This window comes from Brachionichthys hirsutus, unplaced genomic scaffold (genome assembly GCF_040956055.1).
Source record: "Brachionichthys hirsutus isolate HB-005 unplaced genomic scaffold, CSIRO-AGI_Bhir_v1 contig_1145, whole genome shotgun sequence".
In the NCBI taxonomy this organism is placed as follows: Eukaryota; Metazoa; Chordata; class Actinopteri; order Lophiiformes; family Brachionichthyidae; genus Brachionichthys; species Brachionichthys hirsutus.
Window position 1 is genome coordinate 263,659 of NW_027180315.1, and position 14,526 is coordinate 278,184.

Here is a 14,526-nt window from a genome sequence, read left to right on the forward strand (position 1 = left end):
AGTGTTCTTTGGTCAGTGTAATAGAACTTAACACTTTCAGCCACGCAAACCTAAAAAACCCACGATGACCCACTTAAAGCATCACTACTACATTTTAAATCCTTTGGTCTTGAATGTTAGTCCAATGACTCTTTGCGCGTGTCAACTGTCACCAGTTAGGTGCACGTCAAAGCAAGTGTCGCACTTCAAAGCAAATGTCGCACTTCAAAGCAAGTGGTGTGGGTATATATAACTCGCCAAAGAAAAAAGTTTTAAGAGAGCATATTTCTTCTGCACTCGATAAAGTGATTATGACTTCGATCAAGTAAGTATTAAGTGTCATTGCTTTTGTTTATGCTTTTCTTGGTATTGATTGACACTGGATGATTTTTTTTCAACACAAAATTGGAGCATCCAGTCAACATATCAGGTTTCAAGGTAATCGTGTTAATTTTCAGAGCAACTAAGATTCAGGCTCCAGCTGTCCAACAGCCCCCCAAGGTTTACGGACTCACCCTTCCGATCAGCGAGGATCTGCCAAAGGAGGCCGAGTTGACCCGGACCGGCTTGCTGTTTGAAATGCTGAAGGGCTTTGACGTTATTGAGAGCAAATCAGTGCTGAAGCACAGGTAGGATTTACCGGTTGAAATAGTTATGTATTGTTCTTTTTCCTTGATTTAGTCCATCAGATGTTTAGTTGTCAAAATGTCAGAAGGGACAGTCAAAAATACAGACGTCCCCCCGCTATATTGCGGTTCACTTTCCGCAGATTCACTTTATTGTGGATTTTCATATATCATGGATTTTATTGCGGGATTCTGCGGTATGTACAAATGTTTATTCATTGTCCCAACCGCTTATTCCGTTATCGGGTCGCGAGCCAAGCTGGAGCCAACCCCAGCAGTCAATGGGCGAGAGGCAGGGGACACCCCGGACAAGCCGCCAGTCCATCGCAGGGCAACACAGAGACACACAACCAGCCACACACACACTCACAACTTAGTGTCACCAATCATCCTAGGCTGCATGTCTTTGGTGGAGGGAGGAAGCCGGAGAACCCGGAGAGAACCCACACAGACACGGGGAGAACATGCAAACTCCCCACAGAATGGCCACAAGTTGGAGACAAACCCGCGACCATCTTGCTGTGAGGCAACAGTGCTTACCACTGCGCCACCGAGCCTCCCTACAAGTGTTTATATTTACATAAAATAAGCATTTTCTGGCCCAAGTTAAATAAAATAGTATTTTTTTCAAAATGAAAATACATATTACAACACATATAAAATACAGTACCAGTACGGTACATATTGGACGAGATCTGCGTTCAGAAAACACAAAGAGCTGCACCTACATCCAGTTGGCGTCAGCGTGATTCGTTGGCGTTATGTCGACTTTGTGCTGTGCTCGTGTTTTTTGTTGAAGATTTGAAATATACACTACTTGTTAGTCGTTTAGAAAAATGACTAATTTGGTGGTTTTGGGTCATCATCAACCCAAAAACCGCTAAATAAACCAAATACTGCATTGTTTGTGTAATTCTGTAATCAAGTACAGAAACGATTCTGGAAGAAATCTCTCTTACTGTGATGTCTCAGTATGAAAACGTGCACATGCATGCACATTCATTGTGTGCACGCAATGAACTTACTTTCGTTTTTATTTTCAGAGGTGTTTCTGACAGAGTTGTTTGAGACAGAAAACAGATCAGATCAGAAAACATCTGTTTGCTATTTTGAACAAAGACTGTCACAGATATTTTATATGTGTTTGGGAACTGGATGTTCCATTTGTGCTACTGTCTGTCTCAAAGTTAATCTCATAATAAAACCACATTTTATATTACAATAATACTGTTTATCATTTATTCTATTATTGTGTGTGTGTCTGCCTGGATCTATATAGCAATTAACGAATTCAGTACCTAAACGAGTATTCTCGTCCAAAAAAATCCATACCTTCACGTCCGAAACGTACATTACATTTGAATGAAAGTAAGCTTTTCCATTTCAAGAATAATTTAATAATAACTAGTTTTAATACAATTATATTTAAGGTATTTCCACCTTTTTGTGGCGCCCCTTGGAGGCCACGGCGCCCTTAGCATTTTCCTATATTGCCGGCTCTAGAATATTGGAGGATCTGTGATTGTTTAGAGCTAACCGATTTACTGCCATCAAGAACTTAATGAGTGAAGTTAATAAAAGTGCTAAAGCACAAGTGGAGGGACCATTGCATGCTTGTTAAGGTGCAGACAAATGTGAAAATGCCCTGTGTTTCATTTTCAGAGAGGATATCACCAAAAAGCTAGAGAAGCTGTTTAAGGAGTGGCTGACGGAGATGTGCATCGAAATGGTAGGACATCTTTTTACATACGCCATGTTGTTTCAAAGCTAACCAGCTGTGGTGCTTAAAGATAACATTTTATTTGTTTACTTTTTAATTTTAGAATGTACCAGAAATAGTGACGGACAACGTTGGAGGAAAGGTCCTTCCATTTGGCTCCTCTGTTCTGGGTGTTGATTCAAAAGGTGAGTTTTCCTATTCTTGACCGTGAGTGTCTGGACTGACGGAACTTTGCACGCTCATAAGGAAAATGATGGAGAAGCTCCTCTAATATGAACCTGTGCTGTTTTGACAGGCGCTGATATCGATGCTGTTTGCGTGGGACCCTCATTTCTGGAGAGGGGTGATTTCTTCACCTCTTTCTTTGAAAAGCTTAAAGCCCAGAAGGAGGTCACCGACGCACGGGTTAGCCATATACACAGTACATGTACGTGTCCATCATACAAGATAGTAACGATTATCTAACTAACTAACCATCTTTGTGTCTTCAGGCCATCACAAAGGCATTTGTCCCAGTCATCAAACTGAAATTTGATGGGGTTGAATGAATGATTCGTTTATTTAACAGGGACAGCGCACATTAATAAACATTTCTGTCAATGTGCCAGAATTAGCCAAAAGGCTATTTTTCATCTGTTGTCCCTGGACAGAAATTCCATGGCCCCAAAATATATATACATATGAAATAAAATTAATAAAAATACAGATATAAAATAACCACATAAATAAAAACTATATCAACTAAAACAATTTCAAGTAACAGTAAAACTTAATGTCTATTAACTAAAATTTTATAAAGCAACTAAAATCATAAAAACAGGTGACATTAAAAAACAACAAATTAAACAGCAGTTTCTCTCAGTGACGACACAACTGTGTGCTAATGAGCCATTCCTTAAGGTGAAATTTAAATGCATTATAGCTCTCAAGATTTCTGACGATAACTGGGATAGAATTCCACTCGTGTGCAGCTTTAAAGGAAAAGGCAGATTGACCAAATGTGCTTTTCCTGAGTGGGATAACGCAGTCCCCTCTTGCAGCACCTCTAGAGACTCGATGTGTGGCAGTTCTTACATCCACAAACTGTCTGAGCGGAGGAGATGTTAAACCATTAATAATTTTGTACATCAGACATGAATTTATATATTTAATCAAATTTTCCCAGTTTAACAATTTGTATTTATTTAATATTGGGCAATGATGAAAATATGCTGGTTTTTTGTCCAGTATTTTAAGCGTTTGTTTGTACAGAGACTGCAGAGGTATTAGAGTAGTGATACTCGCCTGTGACCAGGTTGTTAAGCAGTAAGTGATATGCGAAAGAATCATTGAATGCATATACGTCAACGACGCCCCTGTCGACATGTAATCCCGAGTGAATCTAAAGTTTGAGAGACTGAATTTAACTCTATTACAGACCTTTTTAACCTGTTTTTTGAAATTAAGTTGTGAATCTATAAGGACTCCAAGGTACTTGTATTCGGAAACAATCTGCAGCCTTTCCCCCAAAACAAAGACATCTGGGTCAGCACCAGAGCACTTTGTCTTTGAGAAAAACATGCAGACCGTTTTTGACAGATTTAATTGCAAACAGCACTGCTTCAGCCAAGTTGTTACATGAACCATGATGTCTGTGAGTTCTTCAGCAACTTGTGTAGTACTGCTACCAAAAACATAGATAAAAGTATCGTCAGCATACATTTGTAAGTCGATGTGATGATGATGATGAATATATTTATTAGATAGAATGTTAGAGTACAAGTACAGTCACACAGTAGCATGTATTACAGTACAAGTACAGTCACACAGTAGCATGTATTACAGTACAAGTACAGTCAAACAGTAGCATGTATTACAGTACAAATAACGTCAAACATCCTGTCTAAGAGGAGCATTTCAAAAAAGCCCTTGCGGGCTTGTTTCCGTTGAAAGTCCTTCGTACATAAATCATCCACAAAAAACAATACAAATAACAATACAAATAAAAATAAATCCAATATTAAATTACGCAATTGATGCAACGTAACATTAGAAAGACAAAAATAAAATGTTATTACACCGCCAGTGCAAACTAACAATTAATCTAAAATAAATTACACCACTGATGCGAGATGACAATAAATAACTTACATAAATTACAATAAATTACTAAAGCAATTAATACGTGCAACATAGGTGGACAAAAAAAAAGGAGGGGGGGTTTGACCCGGAGAGAGTCGTGATGACTATCTCCGTTTCTGTGCCCCTGAAAGGTGTATTTTTAGGGCCTTTTTGAAGGAGGCCAAAGAGGTGCATGTTTTGAGGGCGGGAGTCAATCCGTTCCACCCTTGGGTGGCTGTATTGTAGAAAGATGATTTACCCATGTTAGTCCTATAGGAGGGGGTAATCAGGTTGTTGTTTGAGCTCCCTCTAGTGTTGTGGCTGTGGGTGTCACTAAATCTGTGGAGGTGTTCCGTCAGGTATGCAGGGATTGAGGGGACTGAGGGCAGAGCTGCATTGACTATTTTAAATGCCAATCCCATTTTGAGTTGTTTAACCCTGTCTTCTACCCTGAGCCATTTTAGGCTAGCAAAATGTCCAGGAAGAAGGTGGGTCATGGGCCCCAGATTGAGGAGTAGCCGAATCAGTTTGTTTTGGGAGGTTTGGAGCCTGGTTTTCAGGGACATTTTGATGTTTGAATACCAGGAGGTGCTAGCATAGTCAAAGAGGGGCTGAACGAGGGCTGCAGCAAGCGTCCGGAGAGCACTTTTGTTGACAAAAGCAGACATTCTGCCCAAAAATCTTGTTCTCTGATTGACTTTTTTGATCACCTTAGTTGCCATACTATCGCCAGACAGGTATTTGTCAAGAACACAGCCCAAATAGGTAATCTCTTCTTTGCTGGAGATGACTGTATTATCGACTGTGACCTTGAAATCATTAACATTTATCTCACGCAGAGAGTGTTTAGACCCAAAAAGAATCGATTCGGTTTTACCAAGATGTAGTGACAGTTTGTTATCGGTAAGCCAAGTACGGATTCTGGTGAGCTCAGAGCTGAGAGCCTCCTCAACCTGCACTTTGTCCTCTCCCGAAATCAGGAGTGCTGAGTCATCAGCAAACAGGAACAATTTGCAGTTACAGGCAGCATTCATGTCGTTAATGTATAGGAGGAACAGTAACGGCCCCAGAATGCTGCCTTGAGGAACCCCGCAGCTTACCGGGAGGGACGAGGACAAGGTTCCGTTTATGTCTACCATTTGTTCTCGTCCCTCAAGGTACGATTTCATCCAGTTTGTTGATGTGCTATCAAAACCAATCGCCCCTAGTTTATTCAATAGGATTGAATGGTTGACCGTGTCAAAGGCCTTCTGGAGGTCCAGCATGACCATGCCGCAATACTTGCCCGAGTCTACTTCACGCTTAATGTAGTCGGTCAGATATATGAGGCACGTGTCAGTGGAGTGGGATGTTCTGAAGCCTGATTGGAATTCAAAGAGCAGGCTATGCTCGGCGAGGTAGCGGTTGATTTGCTGCTGGATTATTCTCTCCATAACCTTTGAGATGGAACAAAGGATGGAAACAGGGCGGTAGTTGCCAGGTTCTAATTTGTTTCCTTTTTTATACAGAGGGATAACCCGCGCCGTCTTGAATTCCTGTGGGACGTGGCACTGATTGATGGATAAATTTATCAGATGGGTTACCACGGGGGCGATAGAGACAGCTGCGTCTCTGAGGAACCGGGTGGGTATGTTGTCAAGGCCTGTGGCCTTGTTAGGTTGAAGGGCAATTAGTTGTTTTAGCACATCAACGGTATTTACAGGTGTGAAAGAGAAAGTGTCCTTTTTAGCACCTAGCTTCTCATAGTGAGTCTGGATGTGGTCAGAACCGTACAGACCTGAATGCGGGGGTAGTTTGCTGACCAACAGGGTGGCAATAGTGGTGAAAAAGCTGTTAAAACAATTAGCTACCACCAACCTGTCGGTCTGGAGTGAACCACTTGAGTTAATGCAGATATTACTGGTTTTTGTTTGGAGTCTGTTGCTGCAGCCTAATTGTTTTAGGGCCTCCCACAGTTTTTGTGGGTTGCTTTTGTTTGCCTCAATGTTCTCATTTAAGAAATTCTTTTTGGCATTTTTTATCATTTTGTTAACCTCATTGCGTAGTTTTCTGCTTTTTTCAAGTAGTTCCTCGTTGTTGGTTTTTCTGTACTCAGAGTAACATTTGTTTCTGAGCTTGATGGCATTCAATATTTCCCCCTTCATCCAAGGTTCTGTACGGGCTCTGACCCGAACAGCAGTTATGGGTGCTATCTTATCGATTACGGACAGAAATGCAGATTTAAAGGAAGACCAGGTCCCCTCGACAGAGGCGGAGTTTAAAGTTTCAGACCAATCAGTTTCCTCCAGCGCTGTTGTTAGAGCTTCTGGGGAGTAATGCTTCATGGTTCTGCAGTTTATTGTGGTATGGCAATGGGCTGCAGGTCTATGAATTTTTCGAGTGCAGAAGATCATGTTGTGATCACTTAGACTGCACTCGATGACCCCACTGTTTTTGATTCTAGATTTGTCCGATGTCAGGATTAGGTCTATGATGGTTCTAGAAGTGGTGCTTACCCTTGTAAATTGCTGGATCAGCTGGGTAAAGTTATGCAGATTACAGAAGCTGCTGAAGGATTTGAAAGTCGGGGTGTCTTTCCGAAGGACATTGGTGTTACAATCTCCTATCAGAATGACCTCCGAGCTCCCCAAGCCGATCACATGCTTCTCCAATAAATCATAGAATGAATTTTGGTCTGGGGGTCTGTATACTGCGCCAATGACCAGAGGTTTAGCTCTGGGATAAATGATTTTTACCCAGACAGACTCTGTGTCTGTTCCTAGTTCTGGTAGAACGGTGAAGTTGAGGTCTGATCTAACGTAGATGCAGACCCCGCCCCCATGACGGTCCCTGTCCTTCCTGATAACAGTGTATCCCTTAATCTCAATCTCAGTGTCTTTACAAGAATCATCCAGTTTGGTTTCCGAAAAGGAGAGAATTCCAACCTTACCGTTGCCAAACATCGATGTTAACTCGGACATCTTGGATTTGCATGTCAAGCTGTTCACGTTGAGATGAATAATGTGAAGACCTCTCCCCGAGAAAATGTTATTCATATCTTCCGTGGAGTAGAAGCCTTTGTCATTCACTGTCTCTGGGGGGACGCTGGGGGGAGGAGGGGGTATCGATGGGGGGATATTGTCCGCCGGTGAATGGGGTAGGGTGGGGCCGTTGGGCAGGAGGGGGGCGCTGGGGTGGCGGTATCGATCGTAAACAAAGGGAGTGGCCGACCGATACCTGGGGGGGGAGTGCAGCTGGGGGGTGGGAGTGCAGCTGGTGCTCTCAGGCGTTGCTTCGCGGCGAAAAACTCCGGGGGAATAATCCGCATTTCCGAGGCCTCTGCTCGATGTGACCCTGTCTGTGTTACCAGGGGGACGGAGGAAGCCCCTTCCGTCACCGTGACGTATCTGCGCCGGGGGAATTCCGTGACGCGCCGTCGCGCGGTGGCTGCGTCCCTCGGCGCGAAGTGCCGGAAGTGAAAACAGGGAGAAAGCTTGCGCCGCTCCGTCTCCGTCTCCGTCTTGCTGCTGGGGGGGTTCGGTGGTGGGCGATGTGGCGTTTGGCTGGGTTGACCTCGGGAGGTTTGTCGCGAAGTCCTCGGGGCGCGGCCTCCACGTGTCGCTGCTCCAGATGTTGTGAGCGGCGACGAAGGGCGAGTCGAACGGCGTCTCCGTGAACGTAGAATTCGCGTCTCCGGGTCCCGGGTTTGGGTGAATATTTCCGGACAGAAGTAGACTCATACAGATGATTTTCCTTACTGTCCTGCCGTCCAGGTGGTGCACGTTTCTCCTCCTGGATTGAAACCGCTTCAGATCGCCCAGAGTTTTAAAATGCGCTGAAGAAGCGGCGCACGGAAACGATCCATTTCTTTCCGATATCCTCGGTAAAAGTACTTCCTGGGACTCGATGAAAATTAATCCCTGTAAGGTTACCGCATAGATCAGCACAAAATAGTTCATTATTTTTAGGATGGATTTCAGAAGAAGATGTTGATTCCTCCTGTAGAGCAGTGAACGAGGTGGAATGCGGGAGCTCGCCGGGAGCTCTGCAGCGGTGCGACCGCTCTCACCGACCATCTCGAGCCCTTTTTGCTCGATACCCCCCTGGCGTGCGACTGGGTTTGCCTGCTCCAGAGCGCCGCGGCCGAGACCGAAGCGGTAAGCGATTCCCTCGGGGGGCGAGTCCACGGAACTGTCAGGACAAACAGAAGGTAAATCATTAACATATAAAGAGAACAGCAATGGTCCCAGGACATAACCTTGAGGAACACCTGTAGACTGACCTAGAACAGCTGATTGATGGTTTTGTAGTTGAACACACTGAGAACGGTGTAATAGATATGATTCTAACCATCCAAGTGTGCGCAGTGAAAAATTAAAGGTAGACAGTTTAGACAGCAGGATTCTGTGATTGACAGTATCAAACGCCTTTTTCAGGTCAAGAAATATTGCTCCGACAACACCACTTTTATCCATTAAAGATTTGATCCTTTCAATGAAAAAACAGTTTGCCGTTTCAGTCGAGTGTTTGGCCCTAAAGCCAAATTGCATTGGATGCAGAGAAAACAGGCCAGTATTCAGATAGCAAGTTATTTGTTCTGCTACCAATTTCTCTACCACCTTTGACAGTGTCGGGATTATACTAATAGGCCTATAGTTGCTAGGCAGCAGAGGATTTCCACCTTTAAATATAGGAGTCACAACTGCCTTTTTCCAAACACTTGGAAATTTTCCCTGAGTGATTGGAAGGTTAATAATTTTGGTTAATGGATAAAGTATTGATGAACTGAGCTCTTTGAGCATAACTGTGTCCAAACCAAAGACATCTTTAGCTCTTGACGTATTTAACGATTGGATAATTCTCCTAACCTCCATTTCACTAACATTTCTTATACTGAATGCTGGTTCATTTGTGCTTAGTGTTCTGATATTTGTTTTGCCAACAGGAAAACATTGAGCAATTGTGGACACAGAGTCAACAAAGTAATGGTTGAGAACCTCTGTAATTTCAGACGGACTATTTATGATTTTTGAGGCACCAGGTCAAATTGATCTGTAATCTTTTTAAGGTTTTTTCGAGATTTTTTGTCCTCCCAATTAATGTTAAAATCTCCCATAATAACTACTTCTTTGTTAAAATTACATTCTCTAAGTAAGTTCTCAAAATTCTCATAGAAATTACTCTTTGATGAGGGAGGGCGATAAATCAGTATAAGAGCAAATGACATTTGTTGTGACAAAACTATATTTATGCCAATGCACTCTAATTCTTTGCCATTTGACCATTCTATTTCCTGACACTGAATACAATCTTTGACGTAGATCATAACGCCGCCTCCCTTTGAGCTCACCCTGTCTCTCCTGTAAATGTTAAAGCTAGGTACATTAAGAGCTGCTGATGGGGTAGATTCCTGGAGCCAGGTCTCAGACAAACAAAGGTAGTCTAAGTTAGAGTCCAGCAAAAGATGATGCACCTGCTCACTTTTAGATTTAATGCTGCGTATATTCAAATGCCCTCCTAAAAGACCCTTCGGCTTCATTATAGGATCCCAAACTGTTCTTGAATGATTTACAGTCTGAAAGACTTTCCACTTACGGTTCTTCGTGATCGCTGAGTTTACTCGTGTCTTGTTCACATTCTGTTCAGGAGCACCTACCTGGTCACGCCTCCTTAGAGTCCGTTGTGATCCATCCTCCCCAAAACAAGGGGCATTCATAGAACTGATTGTCTCATTTAAAAGACCACAGGTTATAGGCGTGGCTTGAGGAGCAGAAGATGGAGGAGGTATCCGAGGGATTTGGATTAAATTGCCCTGATGGGCAGCAGAGGGGCGAGATGAAGCACGTGCTGAAGTTCTCTGGTTGGAGATAATGGTGGAGATTACAGGGTTTGGGCAGCAGGGGGAGCTGGCGATGAGGACCGGTGATGGAGAGGTCCCTGAGGAGGAAGAGGGGCCATCAGAGGCCGGCGTGGTGACCTGTGCCGTCGGTGGTGTGGTGGGATAAGGAGGTGCGGTCAGTCAATGATGGGGAGCTGTGGAGACTGCATGGGAGATGTTCAATGAGAGAGCACGTGTCCCCTGGTTGAGGTAATAATATGACTTGCGAAACCAGGAAACACTCTACTCTGCAGAAAGCTACATGAGTCTTAATGGTTTCTGTGCTTCTTTCTAGATTGACTTGGTATTTGCAAAGTTGGGACGAAGGAGTGTTCCTGACAAACTCAACTTCCTCAACGATCAGCTGTTGAGGAACATGGGTACAGAGTGTGTGAGGAGTCTCAACGGTAAGAACCAAACAGCAGGAACCTCTTTGTGCTGTGTGGCCATTTAGTGTACGGTAATATGGCTGAAGCTTTGACATGACTGTCTTCAGTCACCTTTGTCTCTGTATGTTAGGCTACAGAACATCAGCCGAGATCCTCAAGCTTGTCCCAAATGTTGAGAACTTCCAGCTGGCCTTGAGAACCATCAAGCTGTGTGCTAAACGTGGGTAGAACTCAACTCGCTACGTTTTGCCAGACTGTCCAGAGACCGGTTCAGAATATGTTGGGAATTAACTAACGGTGACACACGACTGACTTCACCTTTGATACAAACTGGGTTTAAGTGTTGCTCACTGCATCTGAAAACATTGACGTTTTTTTGTGCGTGTGGTGGCAAACACACTGTTATCTGGGCTCAATATGAAAAAGCAAAAACAGACCGACAAACTGAGGACACATGGACATAGTAACATGCTGCATTGAGCTGCTCTGGTAGCGCAGATTAAAGTGGATCACTGTAAATTAGGCCGTCTTGAGGACTAGAGGTCTGACTTCTTTCTCATCTTTGTCTTTCCCTTCAGGACGGAACATTTATTCCAACATGCTGGGCTTCTTGGGCGGGATATCTTGGACTACACTTGTGGCAAGAATCTGCCAGGTGTACCCAAATGCGACCGCATCCACCCTGGTGATTAAATTCTTCAAGGTGTACTCCATGTGGTGAGTATTCTGATTCTGGTGTTCCTGTGGGAAGACCAAATATTGAATTACATTTGATAAGAGTTCCCTGAGACTGATCATCATCTCGTCAGTGTCTTGTTTCCATTAAAGCCAGTCTGTGTTTCTCCATGTACAAACTGATTGTGTTTCACAGAACACACTTTCAGGGATTGCATGTTTGCGTCCAGATACGTGCCCGTGAGCGTTTTGTAAAAAGGATTATCAGATGTGAAAATCTTGTGTTTTCAGGGAGTGGCCTTACACTGTTCGGCTGCAGCGAGTAGATGACCTCGGGTACGGCCACCCATTTTGGGAACCCAGGGTAAGGAACCAGCCAGCAGCGTTTTACAGCTACTATACTACTACTACTACTACTACTACTACTAACTCCTATAAAATCTACATTTTCAGTTTGTGATTGGGGGTCTCTGTAGCACATTTAAGCCAAGTATGTTTTCGTGTGATCTTTCAGCTTCATCGACCTGACAGCCTCCACCTCATGCCCATCATCACCCCAGTCTACCCACAGCAGAACAGCAGCACCAACGTGTCTCTCTCCACTTTCCACATCATCGCAGAGGAGATCATCCGGGGTGTGTAGTGTCTCAGATGACATAATAATAATAAATATAATCATGCGTTGGTCTTATATAGCTCTTTTCTGGACACTCAAAGACGCTTTACATTGTGCACTCGTCTTCACCATGGCCATGGAAGTCATTATCCGTGCATCTCGATGGGTGGTGGGAGGAGAGCGGCTAAAACCAGGCTTGCGCCTCCCTCCCATTAGGGCATACATGGATGATATGACCACTCTAACTTCAACCATTCCATGGACAAGGCGGCTGCTGAGGAAGTTGCAGGAGAACATCGAATGGGCCCGGATGAGGTTTAAACCGAGCAAGTCCAGGAGCTTATCTGTGGTGAAAGGGAAGCTATCAGACCAGCGCTTTAACATCGGCGAGGAGCCCATACCAACTGTGTTAGAGAAGCCAATCAAGAGCCTCGGGCGTTGGTACGATGCAACCCTTAAGGATATGGTTCAAGTGGAGCAGCTTAGACGGGATGCCATCAGCGGTCTTCAGAGCATTGACAGGACCATGCTCCCTGGCAGGCTGAAGCTTTGGTGTCTTCGGTTTGGTCTCATACCTCGGCTGATGTGGCCTCTGACCATTTATGAGGTACCGTGCTCGAAGGTTGAGAAGCTGGAGAGGGTCATCAGCTCTTTTGCCAGGAAATGGCTTGGGCTTCCCAGGTGCCGTACCGACATAGCACTGTATGGTAGAGGCATCCTGGAGCTTCCTCTATGTAGCCTCACAGAGGAATACAAGAGCAGCAAAGTCAGGCTGGAGATGACGCTGACAGATTCTCGAGACCCCTGTGTAGCTCAAACCGCTCCTGCAATTGCAACTGGGAGGAAGTAGACTCCAACTGTAGCTATACACCAGGCTAAATCAGCCCTTAAGCACCGGGATATTGTCGGCCACGTGCAAATGGGAAGAAGAGGCATTGGCCTAGAGGAGGGTAAACCATCCTGGTGCAAGGCATCTCCAGCTCAGCGACGTGGGCTGGTGGTCGAGGAGGTTCGCCGAGAGGAGCAGGCTGCAAGGTGCGCAAAGGCTGTCTCACAAGGAAAGCAAGGCCAATGGATGCGTTGAGAAGATGTTGAGAAGCGCAAGCTCTCTTGGAGAGAGATGTGGGACATGGAAGCTTATCGAACCAGCTTCATCCTGCGAGCGACATACGATGTGCTACCATCACCACAGAACCTCAACCAATGGTACGGAGAACATCCTACATGCCCCCTCTGTCCATCTCCAGCAAACTTGAAGCACATTCTAGTTGGCTGCAAGACAAGCCTTACACAAGGCCGTTACACCTGGCGGCACAATCAAGTCCTGAAGTGTCTGGCAGCTGCACTGGAGAATAGAAGAATGGTCGTCAATGCCCTGCCCCCCCTTTCCTCCCATCTTACATCATTAGGACATTTTGTCCGTGAAGGGGAAAAACAACAAAAAAGATGTATTCCAAAATCAGAGGTAGGACAGATGGGAGCAGCACGGGACTGGAGGCTCCTTGTTGATCTGGAGCAGAGACTCTGCTTTCCAGTGGAGATCGCCACGACCAACCTCAGGCCAGATCTTGTGTTGTGGTCTACCTCAATTCGAAGTGTTTACATCATAGAGCTCACAGTGCCATGGGAGGATAATATAGGCGAGGCCTTTGAGCGGAAGAAGCTTCGGTATGCTGAGCTGGCAGCGGATGCTGAACAACGGGGCTGGAAGACCACAGTCCTCCCTGTAGAAGTGGGCTGCAGAGGCATTGTAGGCAGGACTGCTACTAGTCTCTTCAGGGGCATGGGAATCTGGGGCCAGGCCCAACGGCAAATCATCACAGCCCTGTCCAGTGCTGCTGAACGAGCAAGCCAGTGGCTCTGGATCAGGAGGAGAGACAACAGCTGGGCTCCAAAATGACAGAGACAACATCAGGGGGTATAGAAGGGGTTAAGGCAGAGGGGGGCACACCCGGGACGCCAGGTGTTGCTGCTGAACCCTCTTGAGGTGTCGTGGGCCTGTTCAGTGAAACGCCTATGATGGAGGGTGCCCACCTGATGACCCCAATGAAACCCTTAGCCCCTTCTATCCTGCCCTGTGATGACTATAATCCCTACCCAGTTAGCAAGGTAAAAAAAGGATTGTAACATCCAGTCCCATTCCGGTATGCAGCCAGACAAGTTTGGCTCAGGGATGAGGATGCCCCTGCCGTGCAGAGTCCAGTGCACTTTGGGTAATAACACCATATCCTGTGTTTGTAAAACTGCATTCTTCATTCACTCCATACTTGGTGGTGGTGAAGCTACTCCTGGAGCCACAGCTGCCCTGGGGCAGACTGACAGGGCTGCCAATTTGCGCCATCGGCCCTCCTGACCACCAGCGACATTCACTCGCTCACTACATCCAACGTATACTCACAGTGCTGCATTCATAGGGGATCAGTGGATGTGTGTCTAGTAGTTTCTAGTTTGGAAACAAAGCTGGGAGTTGCTTGAATCAGACTTTGAGCTTTCCTGTCCCTCGTTCACAGGTCATGAAATCTGTCAGGAGATCAAACAGAATAAGGCAGAGTGGTCCAAGCTGT

At 45.1% G+C, this 14,526-nt stretch overlaps 1 protein-coding gene across 1 annotated transcript; it reads left to right on the forward strand.

Moving 5' to 3' along the window:
- Window positions 1-290: 290 nt before the first annotated feature.
- Window positions 291-11,401, forward strand: LOC137912304 (poly(A) polymerase type 3-like). Its single transcript, XM_068756635.1, is given in 10 exon segments — window positions 291-304; window positions 438-608; window positions 2,268-2,334; window positions 2,429-2,510; window positions 2,621-2,730; window positions 2,817-2,864; window positions 4,004-4,009; window positions 10,578-10,689; window positions 10,802-10,891; window positions 11,250-11,401. Coding segments are annotated over 10 exon segments (852 nt in total).
- The last annotated feature ends 3,125 nt before the right edge of the window (window positions 11,402-14,526 follow it).